A 13,526-nucleotide genomic window follows, 5' to 3' on the forward strand; every position below is an offset into this window, starting at 1 on the left:
CGAGAAACTCACCGGGCCCAGGTGGTTCGTCAGCTTGTCTGCCCATCCACAGAAACAAAAGAAAACATATACATAGCAACACAATGAAAGAGAGACTGCGCCCATTAATATTTACGACCTATTGGATTTCAAAATCGTTTAATATATCCTTTTAACATTTGAGAAAGAATATTTACCATTGCGATGATATCTAACACGTTGCACATGCGACCTTTACATGACAATAAAACATTTAGAAATACATTGACAATTCGTTTATTACGTCACAATCTAGCAATGTTTGGCACAATTATTTGGCTTCATACATTTACAGTAACTACGACTATATCTGCTATTAATTACACTACTGTTGTGGCCCTTTTTACACAAGCTGTGTCAACAAAACATGTCGTATCTCTTACTAATGTGTTTCCAATTTTCAAATTAAAAAATAATTATGGTTTAACTATTCTTACACGTTAAAATGTAATCTCACATTGACATAAAACTATTGTTGTAGGTACACATATCTACCAGTCGCGTAAACAGAAAAAATACCGTACTATTGTTGTGTCGGCATTAGAACCATATAGTCTGATATCCATGACTAGAAACTACGTGATCAATAATTACAAGCTCTAATGAAAATGAATTGTTTTGTAAATGCTTACACGATTGCTCGTAGTATCGGAACTCTAGAAATAATTAGTTTATGTACTTACTATCAAGAATGTAACTAAATAAATATTTTTTTTATTTTATTTACAAAAAAAATCTTTATTTTATTTATATAAATCAAAATGCAAGGTAGTTTAATAACCTAAAAGTACATATTATTATCCGCAACACGCTTCGTCAGTTTATAGAAACAGAGTTATCAGCAACAAATAAATAAATTAAACACATAATTTAACACTCTTGTAGTTTCAGTGGTCACAGGCAACTGACCATGATCACAAAAGCTATTAAAAAAGAAGACTAATCCATAAAAGTACTTTTGGTTATGTCTACGGTTCGTGAAAACCGAAGAAAATATAACGTAAACACGAAGTTATAAATAGCATAGTGGTGGCAAGGCTTCTTGTGAGTCCGCGCGGGTAGGTACCACCACTCTGCCTAAATCTGCCGTGAAGCAGCAATGCGTTTCGATTTGAAGAGTGGGACAGCTGTTGTACTGTAAAAACTGAGACTTAGAACTCACATTTCAAGGTACACACCAAGTGAGCCGGTAGCTCGTTCGTCTTTTTATTTTTTATTGCTTAGATGTATGGACGAGCTCACAGCCCACCTGTTGTTAAGTGGTTACTGGAGCCCATAGACATCTACAACGTAAAAGCGCCACCCACCTCGAGATATAAGTTCTAAGGTCTCAGTATAGCTACAACGGCTACCGCCACCCTTCGAACCGAAACGCATTACTGCTTCACGGCGGAAATAGGCGGGGTAGTGGTACCTACCCGTGCGGACTCACAAGAGGTCCTACCACCAGTGATTACGCAAATTATAATTTTGCGGGTTTGGTTTTTATTACACGATGTTATTCCTTCACCGTGGAAGTCAATCGTGAACATTTGTTGAGTACGTATTTCATTAGAAAAATTGGTACCCGCCTGCGGGATTCGAACACCGGTGCATCGCTCGATACGAATGCACCGGACGTCTTATCCTTTAGGCCACGACGACGTCTAACCAGTAAAAGACATCGTCTTAACAAACAAACTTATGGTGTCTAAATTGTCAAAACAAAAGGATTGTTTATTGTGCGTCTGTATATATCTAGGCATGCTCGTATGTGTAGAGAAAATATCTTCGTGGCGATGAAAACGTAAAAGTTTAATACCAATCAAACCGTAAGGTAATGGCGACAATAAAAATTGTATTATACATTTTTTTAATCTTAATTTACAAGAATTATAAGATTAAAAACAGTTGCACATTTTATTCTATTTAAAAAAAATCAATATTAACTATAGTAGTGTTCAAACAGAAATAAAAAAAACTGATATTTAAAATGATGTAGATAGACCTACCGACAAGGTGCTATAAAGGCATTCTCCAAACCAAAGTTCTGTAACGTAAACCAAGACAAATCGCACTAGTTACTTCATATTCCATGAATCAGTAATGTAACTCAAAAACAGCTAACAGAATCAGTCCCTGCTTCTATAAGACTATAGAACTCGCGCGTCTGTTGACCTTTAAATACAATACATTGCTTGCAATAAAAAAACGCACTCGTAAAATATGTTTTTCGTATGTGAATTTTCTTAATGACCAACGCTGTCTTTGTTTTGGGAATAGTTTCTATTAGTAGCACTATACTAAGTGTTAGAAGACCGATTTCGTAAAACGAAAATTTTGTACCCACAAAATTGTAAATTTTGGAGAGCGCGGTACCAGCGCGGCGCCGCGTCGATGTGCGTGTAAAAAAACGCCCCGCCCGGGCGTTCGTTGATCCGAGGATTAGCTGTTCTTGACTTTGTGTTTCATTGCTGGTTTTATTTTTAAGTCTAGTATTTTTTTTTTTTTTTTTTTTTTTTTATTGCCCTTGTAGACAGACGAGCATACGGCCCACCTGATGGTGAGTGGTTACCGTCGCCCATGGACTTCAGCAATGCCAGGGGCAGAGCCAAGCCGCTGCCTACCGCTTAATACTCTCCACAAGCCTCGTTTGAAGAAGGACATGTCATAGCGCTCGGGAAACACCGTGGAGGGGAGCTCATTCCATAGCCGGATGGAATGTATTTTTTATAAAATTATCGTTTCATTCAGCTGTACTAACATGATGGAGAGTAAATAATGCTATCGATGCTGGATCGATTTTTTCCGTCCCAGTTAGTTAGTTAGTTAGTACTACTACTGAAAATTCGTTTTCAGAAGCGGTCTCCTAACACCCAGTATAATGCTAGAATTACATGTCGACGCCTGAAAGGCAAACGTGACTAAGCGACAATAACTGCTTTATACATAAATGATAGGCAATAACCATATTCGATGCGCAAAAAAAATATATTTCTAGTTCTATTAAACTAATTTCAATCCTACAGCTAGATTCGTTAAAATAGTTTTTTTTTTCAGGTGTTTCAACTTTAAATTAATCTACTGTAAAGTTCACGCATTGTCGCTTAGTCACGTTTGCCTTTCAAGCGTCATTATGTATTATGTTTAACATACTAATGAAGTTTAACGTAATGATTATTTATTTAAATGAAATAAAAGGAATGCGGTTGCAGTTCTAGTTGTGCCATTTTAGCCAGGAGTCGATGGAGGCTGCGTTGTTGTCGAGCGTCCCCTCCCCCCAGTCCCCGCGCTCCCCCCGCGCCCACAGACTCGCGGCACGCCTCCACGCGCTGAGCCACGTGCCGGGACATCTGACGTCACAGTACAAACTTATTACAATGGATACACGCAAGACCTAGCATTCTATTACTAGTGGTAGGACCTCTTGTGAGTCCGCACGGGTAGGTACCACCGCCCCGCCTATTTCGGCCGTGAAGAAGTAAAGCGTTTCGGTTTGAAAGGTGGGGCAGCCGTTGTAACTATACTTGAGATCTTAGAACTTATATCTCAAAATGGGTGGCGGCATTTACGTTGTAGATGTCTATGGGCTCCAGTAACCACTTAACACCAGGTGGGCGGTGAGCTCGTCCACCGAACTTAGCAATAAAAAAAGCCCGATTTTGCATCAAAATTTATTATGTTTTAAATAAATCGCAATACATAAGCACGAATGTGAATTGCGGGTTGGACCACTTTTACGCTGACGGCCTCATTTATTAGTACTACCTGTTTCGTATTGATAGATTTGTTGCATGTTTAGAAGACTTAACACGATAACCGCCTTATCGTTGCCGCCGCTGACTACTCCCCGAATCCTGATCACGCAGGAGCCAGTCACCGTCGACACCCTAGACACGTCCTTACGGATCCATCAGATCCAATAACCTTTGCATTAAACGCCTTCAGCTCTAACAATTGGAGCAGGCTTAGGGACTCTGGTAACCGTACTCGTCGAACTCGACAAAGACGTGCAACCTAACCCATGCATCAGCTCGCTGAGTTTCTCGCCGAATCTTCTCAGCGGGTCGCGATTCCGATCCGGCAGTAGATTCATTCGCGAAGCAGCTGCTCTTGAGTTCCCACCCCTCCTGGCTGAGCCTTTGCTCGTCCACCTGTCCTGGTGAAACTGGAAAGGCCTTAGGGCCACCAATAATCCTTCAATCATAAAAAAAAGAATATTTAACTTACATTGAAGAGCGGCGAGTGAAGCACAGGAGTCCACAGCGGCAGCAGCTTGGTGAGGACCGTCGAATTACATTCTAATAGAGATTCGAGAAGCCCCAGGAAATGTAGATTCACCGCTTCTGCCAACTGTAACATACACTTCGTCTATTTCGCTAATTTCGGCAATTTTACGGTAGCCAATAATAAATGCCCTTGAGATGTGGTGCTGGAGACGCTTGCTGAGGGCAAAATGGACTGCTCACCGCACTAATGTATCCATCATCAAAGAGCTCCAAATCAAACAAAGGCTTTCGTCGATTGTGCAATTGCGAATCCTTAATATGTTTGGACATATCATTCGTAATGAAAGGTCATTGGAACGTTTAGTGGTTCAAGGAAGAGTAGACGGTCAACGGTCGACGCTCTCGCGGCCGATCATCCACAAGGTGGACAGACTTGGTTAAGTTATCTACGAAGTGTTCCCTTACTGAATGCACGCGTACCGCCACAAATAGAGAAAGATGGAGAAGTCTCTCAAAAGCCGCAACCAAACATTAAGACATACGTAACCACGACCACTCGCCAGGAGTGTACGACTGAGAAGAAGTATAATAAATGACTATTTTAAATTTTAAATATAAAATCACTTTTACGTTTTAATGACACGTTTATCATTTTCCATTTTACTTTTTCCGACCTGCTGAATTATTTACGTTTATCATAAAGTCTACTAAAAATAATAAAAGCGAAATTGAATCGTTAAATCGGTAAATTAGTTTTAATTAAGTTTATACATACGGTGCTATAAATTAACTATGCATTTTTTGTTAAAACTGAACTGAGTATGAGAAAATATATTTTTTAATAGTTATCAGTGAGATGTTTGCTTTTACTGATTTTACTGAAGTTTAAATTTTTTGTTTAAATGTTATCGTTTTTATTTCTTTAGTCTAGCAGAAATATATAAGAACTATATATAATAAGATGTTGAATTTTCCATCATTTCTCCTGAAAAATCACATAATTTGCCTAAGTGACGTTATCGCACCGTATGTGCGATATGATGATGTATGATTTCATACTTTTTTTTTCGTAACTCTAGTCAAATATAAAATACTAGCGACCCGCCCTCGCTTCGCTTCGGAAACATTAAAACACACATGAAACCAAAAAAAAAAAATAAAAAAAAAATTAAAAAAGTAGCCTATGTTCATCAGGGTCAATGTCGGCTTCTAATGGAAAAAGAATTTTTCAAATCGGTCCAGTAGTTTCGGAGCCTATTCGAAACAAACAAACAAACAAATCTTTCCTCTTTATAATATTAGTATAGAAGTACATAGTTCGATTTTCTCGTCTGCTTTACAAACCAATTACGTCTCTTTGTTTAGGAAGTTTTATGTCATTAAATGGTTTCTTGAATTTTTATTTGAAACTAGTTGACCCGGCAGACTTCGTATTGCCTCAACCAATAAATAAAAAATACAAACTTAAAACAAACAAAACGAATCCGTCCGACGGGGGACACATGAAAGGAAAAACAAAATTGTTATTTTTATTTAATTCCGGGCAATTTCATATTTATTTACCTTGTAAACTTTCTCTGGACTTCCACAAAGAATTATTCAAAATCAAAATTAGCCAAATCGGTCCAGCCGTTCTCGAGTTTTAGCGAGACTAACGAACAGCAATTCATTTATATATATATAAATAGATAGAAGATATCAATAACAAAAGTAAAGAGAAAATGTAGTTATTACATGAAAAAAAAAACAGTATTAGGAAGGGTATCAGTGGTACTGACCAGCTTCGAGGAATGAGCGAGGTGCAACAATGCCGGCAGAAGTTTACACCAGAAGTCGAGCAGCGCATCGGCAGCTCCCAGCTGCTCCAGATAGAGCGTCCACAGCTGGCACAGACACAGCGCCTGACACAGCGCGCTCAACCGGGGCCCGCCGCGAGACTCCGCACGGGACTCACGCGGCTCTACGCGGGACGACTCCGCGTACCAGGACAGAATAGTCTGCACCGGAAGGTTTTTTTAAGGATTGAAGGATACTGGTGGCCTGGAGGCCTTTCCAGTTTCACCAGGACAGTTTTTCAAACCCACCTGGTGTTTAGTGGTTATTGCAGCCCAAAGACATTTAGGTACAACGCAAATACGCCACCCACCTTGAGATATAAGTTCTAAGGTCTCAGTACAGTTACAACGGCTACCCCACCCTTCAAGCCGAAACACATTACTACTTCACGGCAGAAATAGGCGGAGTGGTGGTACCTCACAAGAGGTCCTACCGCCAGTAATGGTTACCTGGATGTGGTCAGTGAGATGGCAGGTGGCGTCGCACGGTATGGTGACCTGCAGTGGCTGCGACCGACTGTTGCTTAGCGCGCCGGCGAGCAGCCACGACACCAGCCTCACCCGGGACACACACTCGCACACGTCGCGGGAACTGAACGTGATACAATTAGATTTGTCTGAATACAATTATTCACTAGGTACAATTTTAGGTTTAGAATTTTTAATTATTCCTACGCGCTGGCGTCCGGGATGAATAAAATTCTACCGAATTACCAGTTATCACTGTATTCAACACTTAGAACACTGAAGCACTTCACAAACACTTTAAAACAGTCAACAAATACTTTAAAACTCTCAATTCGCTTGTTCAGCTTCGCTTCAGGTGATCTGTTCGCTGTTTCGCTTCGAGTATTTCCGATTACTGACTGTGTGCCATCTCTACAACACTTTTATAACCGATACTTCATCCCTAGAATTATGGAGAATATTCCACACATCTCTAGTAGTAGTTTCTGCTATCTGACAATAGATGGCGTTGTACTTCTCGAGCGTTCTAGATGCTACTAGATCCTTCGATATTCGTTCGACTATTCGACGATAGATGGTGCTACTCTTACCGGCGTAACGTTATTATAAAATACTAGCTGACTCGGCTAACGTTGTTTTGCCACATAGAAGAATTCGTTTCTAGAAAAAAAAAATTTTTAATGAACCGTCCTAAACATTTACGGGTATGAAAAATAAATTTTGAACGATTCTCAGATCTACCCGATATGCACACAAGCTTTCACGAGAATCGGTTGAACCATTTCGGATGAGTTTTGCAACAAACACCGTCACACGAGAATTTTATATATAATTGTAAACATCACTTACTTCATAAACACAAATAATAACTCCTTAAAATATATGATTATTTAGTATTTCTAAGGTTTTCATCAACTTTACTCAAATTCGTTGTAGATTTTATGATCCTTATGTATTATTAAAACTCAAAATTTAATGCTACCTGCGGTCATTGTCATTTTTTAAACATTATCATCATTTTTTAAACATTATTTAAGTAGGTAATAATTTCGATGAATTATAGCTACTCTTGAAAGCCTTGGTAAATGGCAGTTTGATTGCTAATCTAAATATAGATGTGTTTTCTAAATATAGTTAAAGCAAAATTTAAAAGTAGCTAAAATATAATATTTTTTTTATCATTATCCCATCATGCTGTTAAGTGCCATTTTGATTGTAATCTAATACATGTAACTAAACAAACGCTTGGTTTTTTTTTCCTAGCTAAGCTGATAGCCTTGAGAGGCTATTTCAGCTTCACCCTAACGTGTAGGTGAGCTCACGTGGCTCAAACCGGGAGTGCTGCTAACACTGGCTCTAGCAAGAGCAGTGCTTCGCAGAATCTACCACCAGATCAGAAACGCGACCCACTGAGAAGACCCGACTAGAAACTCAGTGGGCTGTGTCTATGGGTTAATTGTCGCAAGCGACGGGTTCGGCGACGATGGGACCGGTGCTTAAGGTACCTAAAAGCACCGTTAATGGATCGGGAAGATCCGTAATGACGTGTTTAGGGCGACGTCGACTGTTTACCATTTGATCTACAGGACCGATCCTGTCGATACCCGAGTATGAAAGGCTTGTGTTTTCCTCACTCTGTATCAGAATTTCCTAGATGTACATAACATATAAAAAGAAACATACTAGTATCGAAGCGGCTCGCTTACATGCACGGCAGTAAGCACAATGGCTTATCTAAGTTGTATTTGAGACAATAAGCAGTTATTGTGCGTACGTAGAAAAAGTAACCTAGTTACAAGCGTACATTAAGTACACAAAACCTTTTTGTTTAACCTTTTTTTTATAGTTTAATGGTTATTTGGACATATTATGAAATCAGATTCCTCATAAAAATCAGACTCCTGATAAAAAAAAATGTCGGTGATGAACTATTGTTTGCTCGGACAAATAGCAGGCGCAATCATTTCAGAGGATGCTAACAACTGCCCGAGCGCCTCCGAAGGAGACCTAACAACTCAAGAGCAATTGTTTCGCGAATGAATCTACTACCGGGTCGGAATCGCGACCCGCTGAGAAGATCCGGCGAGAAACTCAGCGGGCTGATGCATGGGTTAGGTTGCACGTCGATCTCTTTGTCGAGTTCGACGAGTACGGTTACCGGGGTCCCTAAGCCTGCCCCTAGTATTAGAGCTGAAGGCATCTAATGCAAAGGTTATTGGATCTGATGGATCCGTAAGGACGTGTCTAGGGCGTCAACGGTGACTGGCTCCTGCATGATCAGGATTCGGGGAGTAGTCAGCGGCGGCAACGATAAGGCGATTATCATGACGCATAGCCTTATCGAAGTATCGTTCCGACGCTGACTTCATGTATTTCCGAATTGATTCGAGGCCCAGGTCGTCGTGTAGGTCAACGTTCCTCACGAACCACGGAGCCCCGACAGCTAACCTGCAAAAGCGGGATTGTAGGGATTGGAGGGTGTCTATGTGTGTGCGGGCCGCGTGAGCGAACACCACACTCGCGTAAGTCATGACGGGCCTTATGCAAGTTTTGTAAAGTGTCACCTTGTTCCGAAGGGACATTTTACTCCGCTTACAGATCATGGGGTAGAGTCTACCGAGAATAAACGCGGCACGGTCACGGACTGATTTTATATGCGGGCGGAATGTCATCGATGCATCCAGGGTAACGCCCAGGTACTTGACCTTCCTGGCCCAGGGTATGGGTTGTCTAAAGAGAGTAATCGGGGGTGTGAGATTCCTCCTCCTAATCCGGGAGGAAATCCGTGTGGAGCTTCCCCTCTGAAATAGCACCGCAGTACTTTTCGCTGGGTTGATGTCTATGCGCCATTTTCGGAACCACTGTCCTAGGGCTAGGGCTGCGCTCTGAAGCTTCTTCGCGATTAGGGACTTATTTCTACTAGAATAGTAAACAGTCGTGTCGTCGGCGAATAAAGCTAAATGGGTCGGCGGCGACCGGGGAATATCGTTGACGAATAAGCTAAATAGGAGGGGTGAGAGGACAGAGCCTTGCGGGACTCCAGCTGTGAGAGGTCGTGGGGAGGAGCGGGTTCCCTCGACTCGATATCGAAAAGAGCGGTTCGACAAGAAGTCCCGTATGATGAGCACGAGAGTATCCGGCACGCCCATGTTGAATAGTTTTCGATACTATTGACATACCTACTTGTCAATAGCATCTCAGTACAAATATATCTTGTTTGATAGCACTCGACATTACTTTATACTCTCATAGAACGCAAATATATTTCAATTGAAGCAGAAATATTTAGCGTTGCACTCCAATAAGCTGTAAGCGTACCAATTTCGTGGTCAGTATATTATTATATTATTACTGAGTATTATATTATAATTGAGTCAAAATTATAATGTACACATTTTTTTAGTAATAATATTGTTTATGATTTAAAGATGAGACGCGAGTTTCCTGTTTTGTCAGTGAACTACATAGCCAGGAATGAGTGGGTGTGTGGACGCACCCCGGGGGGGCGGCGGAGAGCCAGGGCGTGAGGTGTCGCGGGGGGGGCGGCTGGCGGCGCGCGTGCTCCAGCGCCAGCTCGGCGGCCGCGTACTGAGCGATGCCGCCCTTCACGATGCTGCCCAGCGTATCCTCGTTCAGGCAGATCACGTTCCGGTTCACGATCGACTTCGACACGGAGCCCTGAGGAAGACCACATTGACGGATAACAATCAGGTGGTTTACTGGTGGTAGGACCTCTTGTGAGTCCGCACGGGTAGGTACCACCACCCTGCCTATTTCGGCCGTGAAACAGTAATGTATTTCAATTTGAAGGGTGGGGCAGCCGTTGTAACTATACTTGAGACCTTAGAACTTATATCTCAAGGTGGGTGGCGCATTTACGTTGTAAATGTCTATGGGCTCCAGTAACCACTTAACACCAGGTGGGCTGTGAGCTCGTCTACCCATCTAAGCAATAAAAAAAAAGCAGCCCAGCCGAGAAGATCATTTGTGTGCTTAGTGCGAGTTTTTTTTAAAATTTAACTCAAAATTGTATGGAGTTGGAACAGCGCCCCTAGCGACAAACGTGGGGACGCTGTTAAAAAATTCCCTCAATTTTTTTTTATTGCCCTTGTAGGCAGACGATCTTACGGCCCATATGATGGTGAGTTACCGTCGCCCATGGACTTCAGCAATGCCAGGGACAGAGCCAAGCCGCTGCCTACCTATAAGCACATCGAAGTAGATTCTTTGTAAAAAATAAAATTTAAAATGCATATATCGGCTTATGACGTCACCACCACTTCAGCGGATGCGCTTTTCTTACTTCCATTATATATTCGTGTCTTTAAAAATTCTGAACGACGTTTCATTTTAGAATTTTCAAATAATAAAACAATAGGACTGAATTGTTTTGTTTTAATATAACGTCATAAAAAAAAAACTTAATAATGCTTGTACTAAAAGAAGTTCATCGTTGTATCAGAGTTTTTTGATTTATTGCTTAGATGCGTGTACGAGCTCACAGCCCACCTGGTGTTAAGTGGTCACTGGAGCCCATAGACATCTACAACTTAAATGCGCCACCCACCTTGAGATATAAGTTATAAGGTCTCAGTATAGTTACAACGGCTGCCCCGCCCTTTAAACCGAAACGCATTACTGCTTTACGGCAGAAATGGACGGTAGAAATAGAATATTGACCTTGATCTTGTTGAGGAGGTGCGGGTCCTGCAGGAGCTCGATCATGTCGGGTAGGTGTGGCCGCATGCACTCCACCGCCCCCCCGCCGAGGTCGCGAGCCTCCCCGACACCCCCGGCCGCACCGCCGCAGTTCGCGCTCAACTGCGGGGGTAGCAACAGACTGCAGCCGTGACCTGACCAACGCAAGAAAGACTATACATTAATCATTAGGTTTTTTGAAGTCGTCGTGGCCTAAGGGATAAGACGTTCGGTGCATTCGTGTCGAGCGATCCCGCCGGCGCGCACCAATTATTTCTAATGAAATACGTACTCACCAAACGTTCACAATTGACTTCCACGGTGAAGGAATAACATCGTGTAATAAAAATCAAAGCCGCTAAATTGTAATTTGTGTAATTACTGGTGGTAAAACCTCTTGTGAGTCCGTGCGGGTAGGAACCCACCACTCTCCCAATTTCCGCCGTTTCAGTTTGAAGGGTGGGGCAGCCGTTGTATACCGATGGAGGCGCGTAGACGCCATCACACTTACCAACCAGCCTTCTTGAAGAGCGGTGCCTCCGTCCTAAGAACTGTCATTCGTTTTCGTTTGCTAACGTCAAGAGAAGATTTCTAAATTGTTCTAAGACAACAAACGTGATTGGTGTACTCAATATTTCTCTTAGTTCGATCGCCCTATTCGCCCCTACGATATCTGACGGTGTTAATAATGTCGTTTCTCCTAATATTAATTATTCAATGCATTTTAATGTTAAATCAATAAAAGCGGTAGGCAGCGGCTTGGCTCTGCCCCTGACATTGCTGAAGTCCATTGGCGACGGTAACCACTCACCATCACGTGGGCCGTATACTCGTCTGCCTAGAAAGGGGAATTAAAAAACAATGTAGACTAACTGTAGACCAAATGAACGAAAGTATCCTTAATTGCACTTTATGAAGGGCTAACTTTTACCCGCGACTTCGTCCGCGTGGAATAGTTCACAAATACCTAATGCTTTATTTTAGAACATACATATTTGTTTAGCATAAAAAACGTTATAGTGAGCCAACCTTACCACATAGACATATGCTGTCGCGGACTTTTTTTAGATCTTTTAAAGGGGAACAATTCTGTCATACATTATTTTAGCGAAACTTTAATCGCTTTTGCAGCGCACGCAGTGGAAGCTCTCAAAAGAGAAAAAAAAAACCCCGATTTCGAAACATTCTTTATTGGTGCTCCGCTTTTCTTGATCTTAGCATGATGGTATATAGCCTTCATCGGTAAATGGGCTATCTAACACTGAAAGAATTTTTCAAATCGGACCAGTAGTTCCTGCGATTAGCGCGTTCAAACAAACTCTTCAGCTTTATAATATTAGTATAGACTAGCGACCCGCCTTCGCTTCGCTTCGGAAACATTAAATTTTATTATTGATACGCGAAGTCCGCCATGTTGCGCGCGGTACGACAATAACTGCAGGGCGAAGCTAGTCTAAAAAAAGTAGCCTAAGTTACTCCTTATATCATCAGCTACCTAATAGTGAAAGTCTGGTCAAAATCGGTCCAGCCGTTCCAGAGATTAGCCGGAACAGACAGACAGACAAAAATTGTTAAAAAAGTTATTTTGGTGTATGTACCGTATGTATGCGTGTATAAGCGATTATTTCAATACTACAAACAGACACTCTAATTTTATTTATATGTATAGATAATTGATTACCTTGTAGAACAAACTGTATAAGTATGAAGAGGTTGTCGTCAGGCACCGTGGTCTTGGTCCGCAGCGCCTGCACCAGCTCGTAGACCAGCACCCGGCAGACCAGCAGGCGGTCCCGGTCGCGGCTGAACACCCGCATGCAGACCATGCTCAGCTCGGATATCACGGACAGCTTCATCACGAAATTCTGGATGCCGTAGCTCAGGATCTTCGAGATCGGCTCTAGTATACTCTGCATTCAACATTACTTCAGATAAACTACCCATCCGCTGTTTTTAACCAATATACTCGTATATGATGTATGATTGTTGAACATACACATTCATCACATTTTCGTTCAAAACTAAAACTTTTTTTCATTAAAATGTTAAAATTAGTTGGTATAGAAGGTCTCAGTATAGTTACAACGGCAGCTCCACCCTTCAAGCCGAAACGCATTATTGCTTCACGACAGAAATAGGCAAGGTGGTGGTATCTACCCGTGCGGACTCACAAGAGGTCCTACCACCAGTAAAAAGGTCCTACCATCATCATCATCATCATCATCATCATCATCAGCCTTTATCTGCCCACTGCTGGACATAGGCCTTCCACAGAATGCGGTCCTCCGCCTTCCGCATC

At 41.9% G+C, this 13,526-nt stretch overlaps 1 protein-coding gene across 4 annotated transcripts in view; it reads right to left on the reverse strand.

Annotated features, from left to right (window-relative positions):
• Positions 1–239: 239 nt before the first annotated feature.
• The window catches only part of LOC101747200 (protein unc-79 homolog), a 66,989-nt gene continuing 53,702 nt past the window's right edge, over positions 240–13,526 (reverse strand). For all 4 annotated transcript variants that reach the window (XM_021353523.3, XM_021353525.3, XM_021353524.3 and 1 more), the window contains 7 exons: positions 12,909–13,137; positions 11,210–11,382; positions 10,026–10,207; positions 6,512–6,653; positions 6,005–6,223; positions 4,228–4,350; positions 240–3,350 (listed from right to left, as the gene is read on the reverse strand). In XM_021353523.3, coding sequence (XP_021209198.1) covers positions 3,183–3,350; positions 4,228–4,350; positions 6,005–6,223; positions 6,512–6,653; positions 10,026–10,207; positions 11,210–11,382; positions 12,909–13,137 — 1,236 coding nt within the window. In that variant the 3' untranslated portion in view covers positions 240–3,182. The remainder of the gene's footprint in view (positions 3,351–4,227; positions 4,351–6,004; positions 6,224–6,511; positions 6,654–10,025; positions 10,208–11,209; positions 11,383–12,908; positions 13,138–13,526) is intronic.

Source organism: Bombyx mori, chromosome 7, assembly GCF_030269925.1.
Source record: "Bombyx mori chromosome 7, ASM3026992v2".
NCBI lineage: Eukaryota > Metazoa > Arthropoda > Insecta > Lepidoptera > Bombycidae > Bombyx > Bombyx mori.